Consider the following 26,374-nt stretch of genomic DNA (forward strand, 5'->3'; position numbering starts at 1 on the left):
CGGTCACTGACCGGTCACTGATCCCGATGCAGGAAGTGTTTCCTCTCTCAGATATGACAGGGGAACCACCTCTCATGGCAAAAACTGGGTCATTGACCCCTGGGAAGAAGGTCTGTCTTTTAACAAGGCCACCCAGCTATCACAATGCCTTTGGTCACTGACCGGTCACTGACCCCGATGCAGGAAGTGTTTCCTCTCTCAGATATGACAGGGGAACCACCTCTCATGGCAAAAACTGGGTCATTTTGGTGCGCCCTATTGGCCCCCTGCGTCCAATGGGTGACTGGATTACAATTTTTTTTTTAAAAGAAGGGGGTGCGTCTTAGATAACAAAGCGCCTTGTCACCCGGAAAGTACGGTACACATTAGAAAAAAAAAAGTTAAAAAAAAAAAAAAAGTGATTGCCTACCTACCTACCCTATTTTTTTTGGCTATGTTACCGTAACCACACCTATTTTTTTTTTTTTTTGCCTAAGCACGAGGCTGACTGGGAGATTATTATTCGAAGAGCATGCTGAAACGGATTTGTAAGTACAATATTTTACATGTTCTCGACATTTCTGTTGATCTTTCCTTAACTTTAATTGTTTCCTTGATTTAAAACCCTAGGGCTTGTATTTTCAGTTGTGATACTAAGCACGTATCTTTACCACAGTATCCGATCACTTCACACTTGAATTTTGGAATGATGAAGTGGAATTATTTCTGGATCTAATTTATTCCTTGTTCCCCCCCCTCTCGATTCCTTTTTTCGCCACATATGTATTGTGTGAGGGGGTAGATGCGTGTACTGGCTGATTTTTTTTTTTACTTCGGTCAGATACAGATGATTGGAAAAAAACCTTGTCAAGGATTTCAGAATTTAATAGATCTGTTCGAAGTTTTTACGGGATGGGTCCTGTTACAATACAGACTGAATGTGCCCAAGATGAACTTTTGATTAAACATACACACACAAATGAATCTCTTGAGTTTGTTATACGGCGAATGTCCAGTTTCCACCACCACGTCTGTGGTATGTTTTTATACTGTTTGATTGAATAGACTGACGTGCATTCTCTCGCAAATGTGCGCGCGTGTGTGTTTGTCTGTGCCTCAGACTTATTAATCAAAGATGATGTTGCACAGTGCAGATATATGCGACAGGAGCAAGTGGACAAGACAGCTACATTTGTCTGAGCGAAGATCCAACGGTAAGCTCTTTTAGCCGAAGACAGCGAGCCTGGGTGCATGCAAGCTTCTATCATGTTCGTGTGAGTGCTGCAGGGCTATTAGACGACTTTTCATTATTCTTGATTTGGAGACCCATGCAGGGTATTAGAAAGTGCAGAATATACACGTTTGAACAAATACGATGTGTGTTTGCTCTGAAAAAAAGAAAAGACGCAACAAACATTGTATTTGTTTAAAGTATCACAAATATTTATTACCTGTATCTGCATGTTTTGATAATGATGAAGGGTAAATTACTTTGACGTGTGCTTTTTTTTTTAACCACACTGATAACGAATGATAGAAACACAGACACACTTAATAACATATCCACACAAGTTGTAACAATAAATGTAAGCTGAACAATGCCTGCAACACATTTCAGGCCTCAGAAGGAAGTAATTATGAGATTCAGACAGAGAGAGAAAGCCCAACACGAAACCAGTTGTGACATTTTTTATTTCATTATGTAATATTAAAAACACGACAACAACGTATTTCCTGTACTTAGTTTCGTGCAATTATGGATTGCAAAGTATGTCTAATTGAGTGGCATACAGAGGCACAGTTGCATGAAAAACCAACTCGGATCTTGACTAGGATCAGGATTTTACATGGACACAACCTAGAATTTAACATCCTGGGGGGAGGGGGGTACTGCGCCTTTCACATCAAGATGTAAAGATCTATTTCAAATAATACTTATTAGAAGGGAACAAAATCAAACAAACTACAACAATCGTTCTGAGGGGAGAGAATTACCTCTTCCGAAGAAATTACCTCCCTTGCTTTTCTTGTCGTGACTAATGTAGAGTAAAGTGAATAGAAAGTGAATCAGTCGGTAACAAAAAAAACCACAACATTTCTTAAGATCAATGAGGAGTCTTGAAGTATTTGTCAATGTTAATCTTGTATGCATAACAAACAATATATTACGGATTGATAATTAAAGAAAATCGTCTCTTCTACAGGGTTGACCCCCCTAAAAAGGACACCCACAACCATGCAAATTACTTCTGCATCTGTTGAACCAATTATTTTATATATGGTATTCATTAACTTCAGTTTATGTTCAGCCTTTCCAGTAAGTGGCAATTTTGTAAATTGAATGGTCTGACTTTTGTGCAATTTTAATTTTTTTTCTCCAAATTCGGGGGTCGACTAAACAGAACGAGTTTTGACATTGAGCGGTAGCCATTTTTACCTAATTTAAACCCTTCAGGCTTTTTTTTCTTTTTTTTTCTTTTTTTTTTCTTTTTTCTTTTTTTTTTTTCTTTTTCTTTTTTCTTTAGGAGATCAGACATTGTTAATCACACATGTGCGTGCGTTTTATTTATTTTTTTTTATAACGGAATTTTTTTTAATTTTTTTTTTATAATCATTTTAATTCTTATTAAGTTATTATTGTTTTCCTTCAGTCTCACTCTTTCTCTCAGCTTCACACTCAATGGACAGTAAACAGATCATGGACAATTGTTTTTAAGTTTTTTTTATTTACATTTACCCTCTCTCTCTCTCTCCTCTCTCTCTCTCTCTCTCTCTTTCTCACACTTGTCCACACAACATCTCTCTCTCTCTCTCTCTCACTCACTCACTCTCTCTCTCTCTCTCTCTCTCTCTCTCTCTCTCTCTCACTCACTCCCTAGTCTGTCTTTCTCTGCATCCACTTTCTTTCTCTTCGACTTGTCTGTTTTTTTCTGAATTTTGTTCTTCGGAATTTTCTGTCTTCTTCTTTGTTCTTCTTTTTTGCTTCGTCTCTCTCTCTCTCTCTCTCTCTCTCTCTCTCTCTCCCCCATACTCTGTCGGTCTCTCTCTCCCCCTCTCTCCCATAGTCTGCCACTCTCTCTCTCTCTCTCTCTCTCTCTCTCTCTCTCTCTCTCTCTCTCTCTTTCTCTCTCTCTCACTGTCTCCTCTCGTTCTATCTTCTCTCTCTCCACCTATTTTTTTTTTTATACATTTTGTCCTATATTTTCTTCCGTCATCATTTCTCCTTTTGTTACCTAACGTTTCTTTATTTCAATTTCACAGATAGCAACATATATGCGAGTCATAAGTCAATTATTTTTTCTTAAACTTAACTCTTTTTCAAAAATACATCCGATCTCTAAAGGGGTACCGTATCTATAAATACCTATGCACATTTTTGCAATCAAGATCAGCAAATTGACATAGTTTGCTTCAGCGGATGAAATAGAATTCCTTTTGACTAGGCCGAATAGGGCATCCCGCACATCAACATGAATTCTTTTTGAACAAGCGGTGAAGAAGGCTTCTTCAACAAGATTCCACACTTTGCTTATTTTTATACAATAATAAAAGAAATGTTCGATATAATCTGTCTCTTCTGTACAATGTGTACAACTAATACTCTCAGCAATGCCCATTTTATACAATATAATGTTCTTTGGATAAATGTTATGAGTTATTTTCCAGTGTAGCAGTCTCAATCTTACTTCTTTTGATGCGTTGCTTGCTATCTGCCAAATGTCCTTGTTTATTTCAATTCCCATCTTTCTTTTCCAGAAACTGACTGCAATAGTGTCAGTTTGATAAGCGTCTACCATTAATTTACGAAACTGCCTGGGTTTAAATGTACTTATTTTTTGATAATCCATTACCTTCATAGCTTGTATTCCATTATCATTCATCTTCAAAAAAAGGGATGCTATTGCTGTGCGAATTGCCCCATATTCAAAAAGTCTTGTTGGTTTATGCCCAACTCTTTCACAAATCCTGTGAAATGGTAAAAACATATTATTCTCGTATAAATCCTTCACATAGCATATATCAGATGTAACCCAATCACGTAGAAACATTGTCTTGCCACGATAAGCAATTAGAGAGTTATTCCATAGGCATACATTTTCCAGCTGGGTCATTTTTTTCACGCATGGTAATATCTTTTCATGGTTGTCAAGCCAACATTCTAAAACGCTTTTCCAGAACTTGTTTGTAATCAACCCCAACCCTTTAAATAAGGCTGGTTTGACGTTTGCTTGAAAGCAGCATAGATTTTTTCCGAGTTTGGAGAACATACTGAGTGGAATACTTTTCCAAGCTTCTTCGTTTGGTTGCAGTAATTTCGAAAACCATCCAAGTACAAAGGATTTTTGAAAGTCACCCAAGTCAATCATATTTAGGCCACCTTTACTTGTTTCCTGGCACATAACTTTTCGTTTTACCTTTTCAAAGGCTTTTGTGTTTGAAAATCTTTTTTTCCAAATGAATCTGAAAAACATTGAGTTCAGTTTACATATGATCTTTTCGGGTATAATCAAAGCTTGCAAAGCATGTGTTAATTGAGGGATCAAAAGTGATTTTACAAGGCAAATCTTTCCCATTATACTGCAGTTTCTCTTAGACCACTTAATCATTGTGCTCTGAATATGATTAATTTTTTCCGTCCAGTTTTCTTCGATTTCCGAGGCTTCTAAATTATTACTAAAATATATACCAAGAATTTTGACTTTTGATTTCCATCTGAAACCACATGGCTGCTCCTCAGAGTACTTCTGTGAACCCAACCACATGGCCTCCGATTTCAGTCTGTTCACAGCCAGTCCTGAGAACTTGGAGAAATATGACACCAATGTCAGAGCATTTTGCACATCATCAGTGCCTTTCAGAAAAAGCGTAATATCATCAGCGTACAAGATCATTTTCAATAGTCTTTCTTGATTAGTACTATTGGCTGATGGCAAGAATACCCCTTTAACTGACTGATCTGCCCTCATCTTGACTGCCAGCAGCTCTAAGGCGAGCACGAAGGCCATTGGTGAGAATGAGCAGCCTTGTCGAATTCCAGCGTTCATTTCTATAGGCTCTGACAACCACCCCATATAATTTACACAACTTACTGTTTCGTTCATGAGCGTAGTGACCCATCTAACAAAAGTGTTACCAAAATTGAAGCGTTTAAAGGCATACATTATGTATTCTTTTGATATTGTGTCGAAAGCAGCTTTGTAGTCTAGAGCTAGGAGTAGCCCTGGTTTGTTCGTTTGTTTGAGATGTGTAATTATATCATCAATCATTCTAACTGCTGTGCTACTATTTCTGCCTTTCATAAAACCAAACTGATTTTCATGAATTATTGTTCCAAGCACACTTTTTAGGCGTACTGCTAGACACTTTGCCAGTAACTTATAATCTGAGTTTAGTAAAGATATTGGTCGCCAGTTATTCAGATCATCCCTTGACAGTTGCTTCCCTTTGTGTATTAATGTTATAACTGCTCTCTTTTGGGTCGGAGACATTTGACCATTATCAAAAGCGGCGTTCAAGGAACATATAACCATTGTCTTTATCTGACACCAGACAAATTTCATAAAACCAGTTGTTAGACCATCTCCGCCTGGTGCTGAGCCATTTTTCATTATTTTTAAAGCCTTTGTGATTTCATCTTCAGTTAAAATGCCCTCAATGCTATTTTTCTGTTCTTCGGTCAATTGTGGAACTTCTACGTCTTGTAAAAACATTTCAACATATTGTTCATCAAAGTTAATTTTTTGTTTGTATCTATTTGAATAAAAACGAGTTTGCTCTTTTACAATATCTTGTCTTTTTTTCAATACTTGTCCCTCCTCATTAGTTAGTCTATCCATTACTTTACTATTTGCTCGAGCCTTTTCTAGGTTGAGAAAATATTTAGTGTTTTTTTCCCCGTCTTCAATAAATTTTACACGTGCCCGTGCATGGGCACCTTTTGCTTCTCTAATCGCATACAATTCCATTTCTGTTTTATACTTCTCCCGTTGATCAACTAATTCTTTGTCTGTCGAGTTAAGAGCCAAATTCTTCTCTATCTCATCTAATTCAGACTGTAACTCTGCTTTCCTTCTGCTTGATAATTTGTTCTTAGTTTTACAGTATGCCATGCACCATTCCCTTATTTTAATTTTGCAGAGTTCCCATTTTAGTTGATCATCTATTTCGGTGTTTTCATTAGCATAGTCTGTTAATAGTTTATTCATTGAGTCTACAAAAGTTTTATCGTGTAACAAACTGTCATTAAATTTCCAATATGAGGGTCCCCTCTTGATTTGAGACATGTTATAGGAGAGGGAAACGAGTCTGTGGTCAGATTGTGCAACCGAGTGAATTTCACATTCTGTTACCCTATTTAATACTGATTCTGTGGCAAAAATATAATCCAGTCTGCGGGCGATAAAAGGATTTTTCCTTGACCATGTATATTCTTTTTCTCCATGGTGAAATAATCGCCACACGTCTATTAACTCATTACCTTTTTGATTATTTTGAATGTCTGAGTATGTAAAAACATCCCCTTCAACCCCCAGGCTATCGATGACCTGAAGAAAGCATGCAGTTACAGCTAGGTTCAGGGCAATCCTCAGACACGAAAGCGTTGGTGTCATTGGTGATGCAAAAGTTAGATAATTTAACCTACAAATTTGCCACTTTGTGAACTGCACATGCATAAAATCAAGTTTAAGTATGCTGAATATGAAGTTATCCAGTCAATTGGTGTAGAAGTTATAGCATTTCTGTCAGTTAACAGTATTTAAAATCTCTAAAGTAAAATCTGACATATTCGAAAGTTTTGCATAAACACCCAGACAATTTTTACGATACTCTCCTAAGCTTCTCCACTTCTCAGCCCTGTCTTGGAAATGAATTCGAATAAGGCAGTCAAAATAACTTAGTTTGGAGCACCCATCAATCAGAATAAGCATTAACTTTTGACACAGGAAATATCTTCTACCGAAAGCTCTCCTGGTTTTATTCTACATTTTTCCTGCATAATGGTAACAAATTTAATGATAAATCTAAACAACAAAGTGACTGTGGTAAGATGAACAAAGTTAAAAAAAACAAAGGATTACTGTAAATGGTTTACGAATCGAAATCTAAACAAGTTTTAATGATAAGTAAAATGATAAAAAATAAAATAAAAAAAGCTAACGTCCTCGCATTTGTCCAGAATTATTCCATGTTTAACATGGGAACAGAGGGATAATTGGTCTAAAGAATTTTTAAAAAGGAGGGTTGGGTAACCCTAACCCTCTTTGGACTATCTGTATGCAATGCCCGCTATAGGTGAAAGACTTTTGTGGAAGCCATGGAAGAATGCATCGCTGTTGTGCTGGTTCAGCTTGAGGTCCTGTCCTAGCGAATATCCTGCACACACAAAAACACGACTTTTTAAGCCACTTATGTTGCATTCCGTGACATAGCTTTGTTAAAACCGTGTGCCTGATAATAATGACAGATTTTGTTGATATACATTTTTTTTAAGACACCCCATATAATATTGTTTGACAATCTCTTTCAACATAGTTTACGAATCACCAATGTGTATACAAACGCAAATAACCCACAGGTCAGTAAATTACTTTCCAGAGAGAGAGAGAGAGAGAGAGAGAGAGAGAGAGAGAGAGAGAGAGAGAGAGAGAGAGAGAGAGAGAGAGAGAGAGAGAGAGAGAGAGAGAGAGAGAGAGAGAGAGAGATTAAAACTAGGAAATGTGTGCTATATAAAACAAGGATAATCACTGTAAAATCTTTGCTTGTACCTGCATGGTGTTTAGTGCGCTATATACACAACCTGTTTTATTTTATTTATTTATTTATTTATTTTTTTTTTGGGGGGGGGGGGGGGATGTTTTGTGATGAGGGTTTTTTCAAAGCCTTTACTGCTTTAGTCATTGAATCCACCCGACTTCGATTTATTGTTTAGTGATGGGTAATTGTGTGACCAACTATGTAAGTTAGTGATTGTTCTGGCTTCATACAATGACATTGCATTAATTTTATAAGTGTATGTGTGTGTGTTTCAGGCAAAAGCTGATATTACAGTCCTAGTTGTATGCAGTACCTCTGCTTCTTCGTTCAGGAATCAAAGTATACAATCTAAACCGATTATTTTGTTCAGTAATGTTCAGCTTACCATCCCGAAGAAGGCAGTAACGTGCCGAGATTGATTATAGATATTAACGTACCTAACCTGGTTACTGGTGTGTTTTCTTTTTATTTCAATAATGTAAATGTGTGACAACTTGCAGAGTACTTGATGTTCAGAGCAATTTTTTTGGCAAAAGACCTTTTATGGATCAAAGAAAACTTTTGTCATGGTGCACAAGTCAATCAATTTGGTTGATAAATAATTTGTGCTGCATTTTCCCTGGTTCCAAAACGTAGTATGTATTACCACATGTCCTTACCTGTCATTGGCATCACATGATTCTCTGCAAGCAGTCTTTTGTGGAAATACGTCATTTAACACTTGCACTTAATTAGTCTTATAGTAGGTGGCTGTGGAACGGTAGACATGCAACGACAACGAACAACAAAAGACAAAGTGTGGAGTACACTCATTTTTCTTAACATACGCTAAGTTTCTTTGAGAATGCTCCAAGTGAAAATCAGGGGTTCCTAGGCCTGATATCACAATTAAACAGCTTCTTCTCAGAATCAGGAGGGAACAAACTGTTATATGGCGAGATGTCGTGACAAGAACAGACAGCAGCAGCAGCAACAACAACATTGCTAAATCGTCGCTTTAACAAAATTTCATGTTTAGCATCGCAGACAAAGCACGGCTACTGATCCGACCAAAGCCACACTTCATGGACTTCATGCACGATGGGCACATTGTTATGGCCAGCTTGTTAACGTGCGCATTGTGTATGTTTTACATAGAATTGAATGTGTTTGTCGTTGTGTCTGTCATCTATCCTAGTCGTTTGATTTAGAATAAAGCAAACTTATTACAATGACGATTTTCTTCGGTTTTTGATGATGGATTGGCATCAAGACTTTTCCTATTTTCCAACTCTGCCACCATACACTGGCCGTTCAGGTCTGCATGGTGGGGGGTCCGACAAATGTTGATAAAAACAAGGAAAATGGATCAATCTGAGCCAAGAAACATCCCCTAATACACCTTCCAAAAAAGTAAATATATTAAGAAGAAAAATTTGAATCACAACAAGGACAATTGATCGATCTGAGCAAACTAATTAGCCAACTTCTTTCCAAAATCGTGACTTAGAATACAAAGGCCGGCTCCTAAGTGGTCCGGAAACCCCGGAACCCCCCTCCGGATCCGCCCAGTGTGTGTGTGTGTGTGCGTGTGTGTGTGTGACCGATGACCTTCTCTAAATTCTAATCATTGCGTTTGCATGGTAATAAAGTTTTAATACTGGATATGCCCATGAAAAAATATCATTTCTTGTTCATGTCATTGTGTGTGTGTGGCCAGGACCGTGACTTCTGCTTGCCTCGACGTCTTCAGAAAAGACACAAAATTCCAGCAGGCGTATGTTCTTGGAGCACTCAGTATGCTGTCATCTGCAAACAAATAAATACAAATTATTCAATTGTGTAAATAAAGAACAATCATTTTAATATTACAACAAAACATTCATATAACTGTAGTCTTCACCAGAGACATCCACTACACTATCTTTAAATAAAACTGCCGTAAAAAATTGAAATACTATAAAACTTACCCCCACTCAGATCTATTTGGGATTATTCAAGTTTCAACCATGAAACGATGCCGGTTTGGACAGATCTGCTAGTTTGCCGCTGAAACTGAAATCAAAGGCGATCTTCAGAACTATTTCTAATCTTGTATTTGTGATTAATATAAAATACTGATCTTCCCAATAGAAGCTGATGTGTATACACATGACCAGGACAAGGTATTTTGTTACATGGCATTTACGCAGACGTCGCAGTTCAAAATATCGTTTTAGATCTGATTTTGTACAGCAGCCTGTGTGATTCAGAATCGTCTGCCCTTTTTCGGTTTAACATTTTATGGACGATTCCTATGAGACTGCTCAATCATAACTGATGACAAATTCAGAAACAGATGATGGTTTCAAGTAGGCTACAGTAATGATTCGTTAAAAATGTCAAGCCACTCGTCGATCATTCACACTCAAAGAACCCAAGCCAAATCTGCTCTGGTTCCGAGCAGCTTTTTCCAACTGAGACCCTAATTGTTACGCATCTGCCGCGAAAAGATAGACCACAAACAAGCGGCACTGTACCATGCTTTCGTTTATGTTGCTAAACAGATTAAATGTGCATTGTAAATGTGCTTACAGCAAAGAAATGCATCCTTACTTACCACAAAAATACTGGTACCACATTCATCGCACTTGTGTCTTCTTACCAAAACCTATCGATATGTTTGTTTACGATATATTGGTAATTACTAACCGTTAACTATTTTTCAAAAATCTGAAATGACTTTTAAGAATCAAAGAAAGATTCGCTAAAACGGTTGACTTCAGAAAATAAGCAATATTTTTCTGAACCATGAAATAAAAATCGAAAACTCCGTTTGATCTTTTATTTTGGTAGATTAATGACAACAGCCGGAACTGAAAGTACCAGAACCAAAAATTAAGGGCATTAATCAGGTAAACTAAGAAGATTGTCGTTCCTGGCGCGCACTTCACATGTCCGTCAAACAGTGTCCGAGTGAGAGAAATTTTTTTTTTCTCAGTTCGACAGTATATGAGGCCCTTCTTCATATCAAAGTGTAAAGGTTGCTGAACGATGTTTTTCCTTTTTGCTTGTTTAGTTACACTTTAAGGGCATAAAAATAGTAACAACTGAACAACAAAATGATACCGAAACGACGATAATAAAAGGATAATGAAGTGCAGGCTCTTACCTTAAAGGCATGGTGTTTCGACCTTGAACCGCAATACGCACTTGAAGTTGAACGTGTCTTCAGCTGGCTTACGCTCAGTGGATGCTCATTCTAAGCTATGAGGAGAATGATGGAAAAACATAATTTCGTGGAGATGCTGCCCATCTTTACCTATCCCTGTAGTGGGGCTCCTATGTTGCAAAATCATTCAAATCATGCAACAAACACCAAATTAAGCAAATATGAAGAGTTTTATGTGCTTAACAAAACCTGATACAGAGCCATCGCAAAAAATAAAAAAATGGGTAGTTTTTAAACAATTTTTCAAAATGGCCGCCAGTGTAAACGGTTGGGTATGTTAGGCATATTTCACTTCATGTGATTAACAGCAAATTTGGCGTAAATGGACATTTGCTTTTGCTTAACAAAACCTGATACCGAGCCACCGTGAAAAAATTAAGAAATCAGTAGTTTTTTTACAATTTTCAAAATGGCCGCCAATAAAAGGGTATTTAGGCATTTTTGATGCTACAAGACATTCTCTTGCAATAGAAACTAACACAAACACATTTTTAAACAAAACAATACATGTATTGTTGGTGCAGAGAATGATTGGATGGTGTGGGTGGCAGGGTGAAGAATTTGTGGATTACCTAATCTGTGCAAAAATAAATATATTGCACCAATTTTCATACCAAAACGAAAACATTCATTCCTGTGCTGTTATATTCAATGTATGCTATTGAGGGCACTCAACTTGGCTAACTGGAACACTTTTAAGATAAAAGGTGGCCTTTACATGGGTTATTTGACCGCCGCTCAAATTAGGGTACCCCCAAAATAAAACTGATAAAAATGTAATGTATCAACTCAAAAGTCGACTAAAATTCATAATCGCTGTATTTCGAAAACGTTGTTTGTTCTCATGTGTTTACACAACTAGCACATTCCGGCAAGTGTCTATACTCAAAAGAAACTTTGGCAGTACTTGAAACAACCATCTGTCATATATGCATGCGAAGTCAAAAATATGTGGGATGTAAGTCAACAAACCTGTGGCAGTTTTTAAAATATTATTTCGTGAAGATTTGAAAGTGTACTCAAACGGTTGAACTACGCCTCGTGCGTAGACACACATTCCTGAAAGTTTCAACGCAACCCACTTGGTCATTGCTAAAATACATGGATTTTAGTTGACTTGGGTATCCCTCACATTTGACACATAAAGTGATAAACATCTCATCCGTGAGATCGACACATACATCAGTAGGTACAATGGCACAACACTAGAAATATGCAAGATGGCGAAATAAAACAACCTGTTCTGGATGGATAATCAAGTTGACTTTCTCTTCGTATACAACAGTGACCCAGTTGTGCCTCAGGAATTGTCGTCGGCTTTTTAAAAGGTACCCGCAGTTTTTGTCACATCTTTTTGTCACGTCAAGGGTATCCTTATTTTGACGGCGTAAATGATGATGTTTAAAAAAAAATGTGCCAGATAGCGAAGATGCGAGCCTTTAATGGCATAGACAGTTTGAATAAAATGACACAGGAATAAAAGTTTGAGTTGGGGTATGAAAATGGGTGCAATAATATTTTTGCACAGTTTAGATGCTGACAGTTTTCACAGGCATGCAAGCACATTTGCAGAGAGCTGTGCTCTGCAGTCCTTCTTAGAAGCATTTGCAGCGTTTTGTTGTACAGCTCTTCTTGCAGGCACACCTCATGAGTTCTCGGCACACGCTGGATACCTCTTGAAAGCTTTGAACTGCCAGCCCACAGAGTTTGGAAGTCTAATAGGTAGATGGCTCTTCTCAATCTCATGTCCTGCAGCAGCACCTCACTTGTAAGGGGATTATGGTCAATTTGGCAGCTCTTTTTACTGAAGTGGTACCGTCTAGCACTGTTTCCACCCAGTACGTTGCTGGTTTTGTCCTACAAATGTACACCAAAAAGCTCTTGTGCTGCCCTGTCAGTGGTACTCAGCTTACAAAGAGGAGCAGACAACCTGAAGAAAGTTTGAGTGACGTCTTCAAATGCTTGCCATACTTCCCAAGCCTTCTGATTCCCCAATACCATTGACGAACGACATAGTGTCACAGCCTGTAAGGCTATGCAAAATGGGCAGACAGGGTGACTTCTCTTGGCCAATGGCTTTGGCAATGTGGCGATACACTTCACGAGCAGAAAAAAACGCAACACAGCTGGAATGAGAAGCAGACTGTCTGGCCTCCTCTACATCCATGGTGCACGAAATCAGCCTGGGGTACCCTTCACACAAAAGATGAAAAGTGACATATTTATTTGAATGTATTTGAATAATATTTACTATCTCAGAGAGTCGGCCAAAGCCGGGTTAGCAAGTCTTCGCACAACAGACCAAAATGAAAGAAATTGTATTTCATGAATTCGAAAAATTCTCACTGTTTCAGGTTAAAAAACAAACAAAAACAGTTTCCAGTGACCCACCTGATTCTGGAATCTTTCTGACCGCTACATTTATTCGCTTCAAACAGTCGCTAACAGAATGTTGACCATAGTGAGGGTTCGTACGTTAAACCCATCAAATTCACAGAGGTCGCTTACAAATGATGTGCAAACATGTTCCAATTAATACAAATAAAAAAATCTTACTGTTAAGATGTATTAGGTAACAAACCTTGATACAGTAGTACCAGTGAAATCAGCTCCCTTCTGTGGCACCGGAATAAATGCAGAACGCTTGTTCCCAGGAACCGGCATGTGGTGTAACTCTTGTATATATCCTGTAAAAATAAAATTCACACCAATGCACGGTCAACTTAAAATAAGCAAAAGGATGAGAAACAAGCAACAAACCAAAATTGTAAAACTCAAAGAGCAGTACCTCTTCATTTTTCAAAACCACTTATCTCATTTGATTAGCATACACTGTATGCTTTTGTCTGTTACCTACCGTCTTTGAAAGTTTGATCACAACACTGTAAAGACATGGGGAGTGGAGTGTTTTTATCTCCAGCTGGTCATCCTACTATCTGGCCTACCCTCACTCAGTTTTTGACTCTAAGTCCTTAACGTAGGCAGGACTAATCATTTATCATACCATGAACAATCTCTTTCTCCTGGCCTTTTATTCAAAGTTCGTTTAATCTGTTTAAAATCACCAGCGTGGCGATCATGATTTCCTTACTTGTAATCAACAGATAGATCTAGATCTATCAGCATCACAATCCAGCTGATGAGCTATTGCAATATTAAACAAAGTCTCTGCATTTCAGCGCTTCACCCGATGAATAACAGACCCCAGGGGAAAACTAAACAGTAAAATGATGTGACATTGGTGAATGGATGCGTATTCTTGAAAACTTACCTTCAGAAACGTTGTTTTCGCTCAAATCAAAACACGCAATGTTGCGGAGGCCGCCATCTTGAATTTTCATGCTGCGGATATATACAATTCTAAAAACGATCAAATTAAATACCAGAACACAAAAATACCCATAAGAGTATTTATGTCATGCATGTGTTATCAGCAGACAACTTCTGGTGCATGGTAAACCATTGAATTTTACATTTGCTGAGTTGGGAATATTTACTGCTGAGCGCTTTTGGTACGAATTTCGTCTGCTGTAAATGCAGCCTTTTATTCCCTATCAAAAACCAAAACAAAACGATTTCTGAAGTGGCTCTGTATCTGAAATCCCTTAAATAATTATAAGGAACAATATCACAAAGTATGATGTTTGTTGCAAGATGTGAATGATTTATGAGTGCGTCTGCAACATACGAGCCCCACTATGATGATGATAATGACGACGACAATGATGATGATCATGACGACGACAACGATGATGATGATGACGACGACGACGATGGTGATATCGATTATGTTCATGACGACGACGACAATGACGTTGATAATCAATACATTGCTGATGTTGTGCATCGAGTGTTTCATTACCATCACACTCACAGGCCGTGACTCCAGAGGCACAGGGTTCATGGAGCTCACTGATTGTAAGAGCACCGTGGATCATGTTGATCTCAACGTTCAAAGCGGTGACTGGGTGGTAACGGTTGCGGATTGGCTCCTCGACTTCGAAACTATTGCCAAAGATCTGATCCCCAAAGCGGTGTGTGAACACATCAATGACACGATCAACCATGAGTTCATCTGGTTTGGTGACGGCTAACTGAATTGTTGGGTAAGTGTCTCATAGGACTTTGGAAACATTATTTTTTTATATTACACGTTTTTTTAATTTTAATTTTATCTAAGTTTATTTTATTATTGCCGCACACATAAAGAAGTCCTGTTTCAAGGGACTCCTAGATCTTTATGGGTTTGTTTGTTCTATTCTGTGTGTGTGCAAGTTTGGACATTCGTACTCGTAGACTACAAGATTGCATGTCAGCTTGGAAGATTAAACATTAAATAATTTTGTCCATTGAATTCTGAAAATTCTAATTATTATTTATCATTTATTGAATCCAAAGATATAGATCTATGTCATGTATTCTATGCACATTGCTCAAAATTAAAGAAAATGGTTCGCGAAGAGCAGTGCGACCCGCTTAGGTGATTAGCTAGGCCTCATTCGTCCTAGTGATGACGCAGCTTATTTTCTGTCTACTTCTTTTATTCTTGTTGATAATCATTTGTAAGCTTGAGACAATCCAATTCAGTATTCACTTGCTGACTGCGGTACCCTTTTCCCCATTACTGGCAATGGCTTTGTGTAATATTATTATTATTATTATTATTATTATTATTATGAACATTAATTTTGTGCGCCTAATCTAAAGCCCTAAGCGCTTACAAAATATACAATACATAGTGAACATTATACGAAACACAAATCGACAAGGACCAAGACACTAGGACTCATACACTCGCAGACAGACGCACAGCGAGAACGCGACGCACTCACTCATACCAACCACAGGCACATGCATTCTGAAGACGGAAAAACAGTCATAAATAAATAAATAAATTATTGGATACATAAAGTTAGTTGAGAGAAGAAGAATAGAGCTGGAAAGGGAAGAAGAAGGAGAGAGAAGGAGACAGATTAAGGACCAGCAGGAGAGGGGGATGGGTGGTCATTAACAGACTAGTGAGGGAAGAGGTGTGTTTTGAGTAAGGTTTTTAATGATTGCATAGATGTGGAGTGCCTGAGTGATTGCGGGAGTTGGTTCCAGATGGATGGGGCCTGGTAAGAGAAGGTGCGCTGGCAATATGTTTTGGTGCGTGCTGGTGGTATCCTAAAAAGGCGGGTGTCTGCGGAGGATCTTAGGGAGCGAGAGGGGGAGTAGACATCAAGAAGGTCAGAAAGATAGCAAGGGGACGATAGATCAAAGTTTCTAAGGCAGAGTGTGGAGATCTTGAACTGAATCTTCTGTTGAACAGGCAGCCAGTGTAGGGTTTGAAGAAGAGGGGTGATGTGGTCGTGCTTGGAAGAGCGAAAGATGAGGCGGGCGGCATGATTTCATGTAATAAGGGTGTTGCTGTTGTTTTTCCCCAGATGCGGTGTCTGATGGAGGCAGTGTGCAGTAACTGCCAGAATATCTGTCTCTAGACCAAGGAGATTTGATGTCGAACTAATAAATAATAAATAAACAAAAGAAATCCGTTCGAACAAAAAACAAACAAAAAAGTTGCGTGAAATCTCTCATCTTCTCTGTGTGTGTGTGTGTGTGTGTGTGTGTGTGTGTGTGTGTGTGTGTGTGTGGGTGTGTGTGTGGGTGTGTGTGTGTGTGTGTGTGTGTGTGTGTGTGTGTGTGTGTGTGTGTGTGTGTGTGATTCACATATCGGGTTTTACACGGAATAAGACCATCCCTCCATCATATAAACAAAAAGTGAACGGCCTTGGTGTTCTCTGTACACAGTGGGACATTTTTTTTATGAATGAATTTCATAAATGTCACACAAGGCATTTCAAGAAAGTTATTCACAAAACAACTCTAACTCACCAAAGCAAGCAGCAAAAGTGTTGATTTTTGGTATGTGTCTCAGTGGATAGATGGTCTCATTTCATGTAAAAGCCTGGCCAGATATGATATTGCTGAGCCGAATTGTTTACACACAAAAGAGTCCGACTTTCAACATCGCACACGAAACTACACCGGAGACCTTTTGAAGAGGACGAGTGGTATTAGGATAACACATATGGGTTGTCTCCCTGCAGTGATCTTCACTGAAAGAATTCTGCAGTCTTGTACGACACATGTAACAAACAAGAAACATGTTCATTCAAAATGAACAGCGTCGATGCAATGTCCACCAAAGATTTATTTTGGGAAGTGTTAAAGGTTAGGGTCAAAAGTTAATGAATTGCATGTTGTGCTGGATATATAAATTGTTTATTTCAGTCAATGCTTGATTCATAAGTACATTTTTCAGCATGGTGCATCTACATGAGGGTGCTCCAACAATGATGCATAGTGCCAACATTTAGCGCAAACTGTTCACAACAGTGCATTATTACCACAAAGCGCATACAGCGATTATATAGTAGCAAGTTGCACTAAACATTTGAACAAAATGCATTTTGTTCAAATGTTAACAGCACAGCACCAAGTTTTGCATAAGTGCACAACAGCACTGACCATTTCACAAAAGTGCATTACAGCTGTGACAATTTTACAAAAGTGCATTGACCATTTCAGGCAGATGGCTAACATGCAGATTTCGCTTTTGTCTGTCTTTCTTTGAAAAGTAGGCATGTTCAAGATCGATGAAGTCATGAGCAATTGGGTTAGATGACAGAAAAGATTCAAAAACGTCAGATTCAGTTAGATGACAGAAAAGATTCAAAAACGTCAGATTCAGTGTTTTGGGCACTGTTGAACAGGAACATTCTCTCCTGTTCAACAAATGTGGGTTCAATTCAAAAGCAACATTGTCACAGATAGGCTAGTGTTACATTTCTGTAAAGTTTCAAAAACATCTTCCATGTTTTGGTTACTGTTGAACAGAGGCATATTTTCCTGTTCAAAAAAGTCTGACACAAATTGTCGTAGTTGTGGGTTAAGGTTCGATCTATACTGTCCTTCAAACGAGTCGTAGAACCGTCATTGTCACAGATAGTGTTACATTTCTGTTTTACATTCAAACGAGTCGTAGAAGTAGTAGTACATTTGCGTTTGGTTGTTTTTTCTTTTAGATTCCTGTCACTCATACTAGCAGTATTGATTGAGGTACATAAATCTGTTGATGTACAGGGATGACTTGTTTGTAATGAATCCTTGTTTCCTCCACATTGAGTTTGCATTGCAGTTGGACAGAAATGAACAGGTGTTAATTGATAAACACATTGATAATGGCTTTTGAGAAAATCAATCAATTCTGACATCAAAACTGCAGCGCCATTTGAAGAATGGTTACCATTTCTGTTTCTTTGATGGGAATCAAACAAATAAAAACATTGACTATCCAAGTTACCATGATTGGCAATAGTTGACTCCTGAAAAGTAGCAAGGATATAATTTGAGACGATAAACGCCTGATGCAATCCCTCCTCAAGGTCAGTCAACTCAAAACCTTCATCATTCGCAACATCAGTAGGCAACACAGCGGGATTCGTATGTCCAGAAATCATGTCGAAAAAATATTACATTTCAAAAGCATGTCCAACCACAGTTGTTGGCAAGTGTTCGTGTCCGAAGTTGCCTTCAGTGTGTGTATATGTATTCATGTGACAGAGAACGTGACCTCATTGTTCAATCCTCTTTCTCTCTTCTTTCTCATTCGAACGCCGCACACACGCAAGAACGTAGCCTACGCACGCATGCACGCGCACGCACACACACACACACACACACACACACACACACACACCCCGCTGACGCACACGGCAAACCACGCACACACACACTGACTGTCGGCAAGCATCTCTTTTTGTTTTCTTTACCTTTGTTTATTGTGTTTTCGATATTTGTGTTTATTTTTTGCTTGACTTATCTGTTTTATTTTAATGTTTGCTATCCACATCGTGGGATAAATGTTTCTTCTCAGTCTCCGAGTCAGTTTAGTTTCTGCACGCCGCTTTGGTACTCCTTGTTTTTCTTTCTGGTGTTTTGTGCGCGACTGATTTGCGGATTTATTTTTATTCCTTTCATATGCAGTTGAAGTGTTGTGGGTGTTATTGTCTGTATATGCTATGTTGCGTCTGTGTATGCCTACAAGAATTTTGGGTGTAATGTGCCTGTGGTCTGCTCGCAGTCGAGCACAGAAAACATGGCGGCGCCCAGCAGGCAAATTCGTGGAAAGTCTTCCCGACCGCAGATACCAGCGTCGTCCGCGACGCTGGAAAAAAGAGAACCCCGCGGGTAAAACTTTACCTCAGAAAAAAATATACACTTGAGACAAAGAGATGACAGCAAAGGAGAGGCTACTTTGTTTTTTTAACAAATAGAAGCTTGTTGCCTTAATGTCTGCTCTTGAAAACTCCCACGCGAGCACTTAGGGCCAACCACTGAGTCATTTCAGCCATTTTCAAAGTTCCAGAATAGTTATTTCAATCACTTCTTGACCTCAAAGGGTAACAATATCTAGATGCCTAACTCGATCCATTCTGATTACATCGCTCAACGGCTTTAGCCTATTATCTCTCTGACCGGACGCGAAACTCCTACGCGAATCTGTCAAAACAAGTTATCTCCCATATGTTGTTTGCGGGACGTGTTCGCGAGACGAAAATAATTGCAGATTGGCCGACTTCGACAGTGATCTCCGTTCTGTTCTTCACAGTTATGATAAAGACATCGTTCCAAGGTCAAAACTAGTCGAAATTTTGGGACTGCTGCCGGAAGGAAACCGTAATATATGGTTGCATCACTACAGAAAAAATCGTCTGCTTCAGCGAACGCCAAAACCAAACGGTTGATTATCACGTGACACTTTTGCCATATTTAGAGTTGTTTGCACAGTAAATACAGCCGCGAAAAAATAGCTCCCTTGAAACTGTCTTACAAATCACTTCCTTTGTAATTTAAAAATGACACAACACCATGAAAAATCATTATCGACGATCGCGATTCTGCTTATATCAATAATACATTACAAAAAGCTCTAAATATGTAAAAAAAAAATCGGTTTCCTTGCCAGACAAGGAAACTCAAGGCATCCTGTCAGGGAGAGAATGAGCCGAACTCATTTTGACCTGAGGTCAGGATGAACTCGATCGTATTGGAGTAGGTAAATGAGATAAACCCCAGACAGTCCGGGGGCGGTGTGCACGAAAGAGTGCTCAACTGGGTGGGACCGAAGCAGTGAGACCGATTGCTTGAAATCTCAAACAAATTTCAATTCCTCCCAATCCGACCCAGCGCTTCGAGGGTACCATCCAGTGGGGCATTTTCTCGTGCATACGACCCCCGGTTGCCGCGCCTGTTTACTTTGGTATAACTCGCCAGATCGAAATCAGCGTCTTATTGTTGTAGTCCAGTGCACGAAGGTAATACGGAGGGGAGAAATTTGGCCGAGACAGCAATACGACGAGCGGAAAGATTGTTTTCATCAATTACGGTTTTTGCTTGAATTCATAACCTCAAAATCTGCATGTATATTTCACATACATGCAGATTTTGATGATAAGCTTTTGTACGAAAAGTGGAAAGGAATCTGTCAGACAAAACTTGGTCGTTATTTTGAGGTTGTCTTTAGGGGTTGTTAGAGGAGGTTTCACTGTAGAATGATTAGTTAAGATACGCCGTTGCGCTCGTCGTATGAGCGAAATGTGTATCCCTTTCAGCTAATATTGTTTGTGGGTTAAGCCTCAGGGATTCTGTGATTTTGATCTAATCCTCTTTCCTGTAAAAAACCCAAATGAGCTCTCAATAAAAGGGCAACGTCTCCTCGCCACACATACGCACACGCAAACACACACACTCGCACACACACACACACACACACACACACACACACCAGGGCCGGACTACCGGGGGGGTTATGGGGGTTGCGCAACCCCCCCCCCCCCCTAGCCTAAACATGTACCTTACTTATTTTTTTTATTTTTTTATTATTGCTTATTTTATGCCGTTTCATGCAAGGAGCGACCATTTTCCTATCTCAGAATATGACCTACCCGTCAGCTTCAGGGGGTTTCGCCCCCTGTCCCCCACAACGAGGTGGGGGGGGGGGGGGGGTGGGTGGGTGGGTTCTAGGGTTTCCGGACCCCCCCCCCCCCCCGGCCAAAAAATAAAAATATTGAATGAGGTATGCATTTCTTTATTTTACATTGAGTTTCAATTTTTGGGGTATTAATCAGTGACAAAATCTGCTGCCTGAAACTGGTAATGATCATCCTCAGAATGCACCAGATTGCACCATTTTGCATCCTTTTTTTCAAAATTTTCCGGGGGGGCATGCCCCCGGACCCCCCTAGCAAGCTAGGCGCTTCGCGCCGTCGGCTCGGCGCTTTGCGCCTTCACACCCATATCTTCACAATATACTTAAAAAAAAAAACCAGTCATAAAATGAACTGATCCGCCCCTGCCGCCAGGGGGACATCTCCCTGGGCCACCACTGGCAACCCCCCCTCCTCTTCGCCTAGTCCGGCCCTGCACACACACACACACACGTACAACCACACACACACACACAGACACATACGCACGCACACTCACACACACACACACACGCACGCACACCCTCACAAAAACATACGCTCGCACACCCACATCCGCAATCACACACACACACACACACACACACTAGACCGTGCCATACAGACAGCCCGACAGACAGACTAAAACAGGCAGTGACAAAGACAGAAAGGACACGAAAAGAAAGAACAAAAGACGAAGAAAGAAGCGCCGCACGGAAACATTTGTTTATATAAACGCTGATATTGCTGCCAACACAGTTACACCCCAGGCATCAAAACATACCACCAGGGACGTATTACTCTTTGTACATGCCAGCATCAATTGACTCCAGTGGGTCGCAGTGCTTCCTAAACTACCTTTTCACCGCTGCCTGAAATGTAGTTAGAAACGAGGCTAATTCGATAAGCTGACCCAGTGACAGTGTTTTAGAAGGTCACCGGCAACGCATAGCCGTAGTCTCGAGCAGCCCAGACGGCTCTCGTTCAAAATCTCGACGTCGAGGATGCTAGTGACCGAGACTTGCAATGACGTCCACTGGTACGAACGGGGTCATCACAGCTCATCCTTGTCAATCTAATTATCGTGGCGTTCTTCTCATGTCATAGCGCGTCAAGGAAACAAAAGGCCAGTTTTAATGTTGACCTTGCGTAACGCAAATGTTATTCGATCGAGATACAAAATAGTGTGCGAGGAAAATCGCCTCATTTTAAAACCAAGAAAGGTTTCCGCATAATGATAATACGAGAATTTATAACGCGCACATATCTCACCACAAGGCGACTCAAGGCGTCCACCATTTCGCTCACACTGTTCCACCATCACATCCTACTGGCCTACTGCGGCAACGACGCAACAGCAAACTCAAGATTAAATCAAGGCAGAGGTCCGTAATGAAGAGCACTCGACATTTCTTTCATTTGTCAAAACAAAGCTGTTTCGCAAAGGATTGCATTCTGTCCAAAAGAGAACTGGACAACACAAAAAAGCAACCTGCGCTGGGTTAAAACATGTCAGTGTTTGGAAATGAACAAGAGAAAACAAGAAGAGCAAACGCTCGATCGAGTCACTTTCGCAGTTCTGAATATTATATGAGGCATCAGATGGACAGGAAGAAATTGCTATTCACAACACAATGAGTCACGTTCACATAAAATTTGAGCCCGGTCACTTTTATAGTTTCCGAGAAAAGCCCAACGTTAAGTTGTGTGTTGCCGAACAGAAAAGGCTAGTTATCTCCCTTGTTTTTCTGATAACGTTCGTAAAAGGCTACAGATGTAAATACTTTGATGTAAATACAATACAACAATACAATACAATACAATAACTTTATTAATCTCTAAAAGAGAAATTACATTGCTGAGCGTTTGTGTCCGTAATAATAACATACATAAAACATTCAAAATAAACATAATAAACGTAAGAATAATCCTACAAAGTTTCAATCACATCCGATGAACTTTGTCAAAGATATAAAATGTCTAATTTTTCCTTTGACGCTGACCTGTGACCTTGAAAAAGGTCAAAGGTCAACGAAACCATCGTTAAAGTGTAGAGGTCATTGGAGGTCACGACTAAACAAAATATGAGCCCGATCGCTTTGATAGTTTCCGAGAAAAGTCCAACGTTAAGGTGGTGTCTACGGACGGCCGGCCGGACGGCCGGCCGGACGGCCGGCCGGCCGGACAGACTAACACTGACCGATTACATAGAGTCACTTTTTCTCAAGTGACTCAAAAATCAAATCAAAATCTCAGAGCACAGAGACACAGACAGACACACAGACAGACAGACACAGTCAGATAGACAGACAGACAGAGACAGTGACAGTGACAGTGATTGTGACAGAGACAGAGACAGATAGACAGACAGAGACACTGAAACCTATACTGAGGTTTTAGGCAGATAGAAAGAGAGAGGGGGGGAGAAATAGAGAGAAAGAGACAGAGACAGAGACGGAGAGACAGAGACAGAAAGACAGAGACAGAAAGGCAAAGACAGAGAGACAGAAACAAGAAGACAGAGACAGAGAGCATGGGGAGAGAAGCCAAGGAGGCTCGGATCTTGACCACTTGTATGCTTACTGTGGACAAAGGGGCGGGCAGGGGTCACATCGCGTTTACACTTCGTTTACTCCATTGGGAGTGATGCGCCGAAAGCGCTCAATCTGTAATTAGTGTGGGCTATTGATTCATCTGGTTGTACGTTTCCAGAAAAGTGCACACTGTTCGATCCACCATCACATCCTACTGATGTTTTCTGTCTGTCAAAGCCAAAAGGGACATCGAACGCAGAAGGGACAAAAAGTTTGAAAGTCAGAAACAGAGTAAGACCAGCTCGGAACACGAGTAGGAAGTCGACTTTGAGAGAATCTAACCAGCTGCAAGGACGTGGGGAGGCGGCAAAACGCTTAAAGTTATTTCAAATCTCCGTAACTTATTGTCAAATCCCCATAAATATATTAGCGGAGTTTTATGGCAAAAAGAAAACAGAAGCCAAGGACTGAAACTTCGCAAAGCTGTCTGAACTATTGTGCACATTTGGCAAAGTTCGCGAAGAAAATAAATCCCTGCACACTGTGACCGAGCAAGCATCAGACTAAAAGAGGAAAAAGGGGAGTTTAAAACAAAGATGACGGTTAGTTACACTGGCAAAGTGTCGACTGAGAACATGTTTGTTTCTTCACAAGACACAACTCCAACGCTGTTGTTTCTAGATGCTTCTGCTTCCTGTGAGCTTACGATCTTTATCGTGTGAATATAACAATTGCAGATTAGTCAGTTTCGTTCTCTTGGCTGAAAGGACCATAGGCAGCGTCTGAATCCAATATCCAACGATACTCGTACAACCTCAAACGAAGCGATTGATAGCCCGAGACTATTGTATAAAGAGTGTGTTCTCTGTGGTCTCTGACACAGCTGAACTTTCTGTGGCTAATCGGAGATCCGGCGCCACTGTCAGATTCTCTGAACCTTCTTCTTCCGACCTCAAACAAAGCGATTTAAAACCAAAGACTATTAATAAAAGAGTGTGTTCTCTGTGGTCTCTGACACAGCTGAACTTTCTGTGGTCAAGAGGAGATTCCGGCATTACTGTAAGATTCTCTGAACCTTCTTCTTCCGACCTCAAACAAAGCGATTTCAAGCCACAGACAATTGTTTAAATGGTGTGTTCTCTGTGGTCTCTGACACAGCTGAGCTTTCTGTGGCCAAGAGGAGATCTGGCATCACTGTAAGATTCTCTGGAACTTTCTTCTTCCGATCTCAAACAAAGCGATTGATAACCAAAGCCTATTGTATAAAGAGTGTGTTCTCTGTGGTCTCTGACACAGCTGAACTTTCTGTGATCCGACATTACTGTCAGATTCTCTTGAATCCCCCCCCCATCCCCCCGCACCCCACACCTTCCTGCCTCCTTGTCAGTAAACATTTGATGCCAGAGTGACGGATGAATAATCTCACTGAGGAACCCCCGCTTCAAAAGCTCCCGTCAGCGTGGAGCTAGTCATTGCGAAGTGAATGAAAGATGGTGTGTTGTGCATACAGTATTCCCGGATTGCTGCCTTAATGGCGGGGTAAAAATGGTCATACACGTAATATTCCACTCGTGCCAAAAAACCGAAGGTACGTTAGAGTTTCAGCCCATGAACGCAGAAGAAGTAGAAGAAGAAGGGTTAACGGACGTTCTCATCTCATTTAAAAACTTGGAAAGACATGTGATGGTTAACCTGATCTTTTACAAGTCGAGGAACATATGCAACCCTCAACATTGCGGATAACTTCTACATCTGTTAACCGAATCACTTTATATTTTGGGGACATGATGTTCAGCCAATGCACGACCGTTATACAAAGTTACAGTTTTATATTGTAGAGGGTCTGACTTTTGTGCAATTTAAAAAAAAGTTGCCAAATTCGGGGATCGACTCAACAGTACGAGGTTTGAAATTGAGCGGTAACCAAACTAACCCGATTTAAGCCCTCCAGATTGTTACTTTTGGAGTAGTTCGAATAACATAATATACGTTACCTTAATCAACATTAGACAATCAGTGACTTCAATACAGCAATTACAGTCAGGATCAGGGCATTTTCCATGAATGAATGCGTTTCTGTCATTGATGAATTTTGCGCGACATTGCTCAAGTGTAACTTAACAACGAAGGGGTTAATTTTTCCAGTCATTTGAGTTTAGCAAATATGTTCGTATTTGTTATGCATGAACTACAGTTTGTCCACGACAATTCAACAAAGTTTCGAGTCTGTAGGTAAAATGGTCCGACATTTACCTTTTCTCCAAAATGTGTTCCAAATTACACCTCTGGACTTGTCATTGACACGAAAGCTTTTCTTTCTAGGGATTGCCCTGAACCTAGCTGTAACTTCTTTCTTCCGGTCACCGATGATCCAGAGGGTGAAGGGGGTGTTTGTGTAACCTCAGACATTCTGATAATCAAAATGGTAAAAGTCTGGAGAGTTTAAATCAGGTACGAATTGCTACCGCTCAATGTCAAATTTTGTTCTGTTTAGTCGATCGCCGAATTTGGCAACTTTGTTTTAATTTGCACAAAAGTCAAAACATTTAAAGTACAAAATCGCCACTTTGTAGAAGGGTCATTCATAGGCTGAAATGTATGTCATCTAAATTTAAAGAGATTCGGTCAACAGATGTAGAAGTTATTAGCATTTTCGAGGGTTGCATTTTTTGGGGGTCACCCTGTACCTTTCAAGTGACCTGGCGGCCTACTTTGGCAGCGTGGGCAACCGACTTGCTATATACGAAGGATGTCTGCGAGTGTCTTAACTCTGGGAAGATTCTGCTTTCATTTCGCTTGATTCATTACAGAAATTCAATTTCAAGACCGGTTTATTTGACTGAACCTACAGATTTACCGGCACCAGTCTGTCTGCTGCTAATCCAACACGTCTCGAAAGTGTGTCT

The 26,374-nt window shown here is 39.9% G+C and overlaps 1 protein-coding gene and 1 long non-coding RNA gene across 4 annotated transcripts in view; one reads left to right on the top strand and one right to left on the bottom strand.

Annotated features, from left to right (window-relative positions):
* Positions 1–16,454, top strand: part of LOC138963014 (uncharacterized) — a 42,508-nt gene extending 26,054 nt beyond the window's left edge. For all 3 annotated transcript variants that reach the window (XM_070335005.1, XM_070334997.1, XM_070334990.1), the window contains exons 6-7: positions 14,801–15,030; positions 16,351–16,454. In XM_070335005.1, coding sequence (XP_070191106.1) covers positions 14,801–15,018 — 218 coding nt within the window. In that variant the 3' untranslated portion in view covers positions 15,019–15,030; positions 16,351–16,454. The remainder of the gene's footprint in view (positions 1–14,800; positions 15,031–16,350) is intronic.
* On the bottom strand, positions 9,301–10,782 carry LOC138961297 (uncharacterized). The gene is made up of 3 exons (XR_011454152.1): positions 10,313–10,782; positions 9,684–9,768; positions 9,301–9,522 (listed from the first exon to the last, which is right to left on the bottom strand). It is a non-coding gene; the product is annotated as an uncharacterized lncRNA (long non-coding RNA).
* Positions 16,455–26,374: the final 9,920 nt, after the last annotated feature.

Source organism: Littorina saxatilis, linkage group LG1, assembly GCF_037325665.1.
Source record: "Littorina saxatilis isolate snail1 linkage group LG1, US_GU_Lsax_2.0, whole genome shotgun sequence".
Classification (NCBI taxonomy): Eukaryota; Metazoa; Mollusca; class Gastropoda; order Littorinimorpha; family Littorinidae; genus Littorina; species Littorina saxatilis.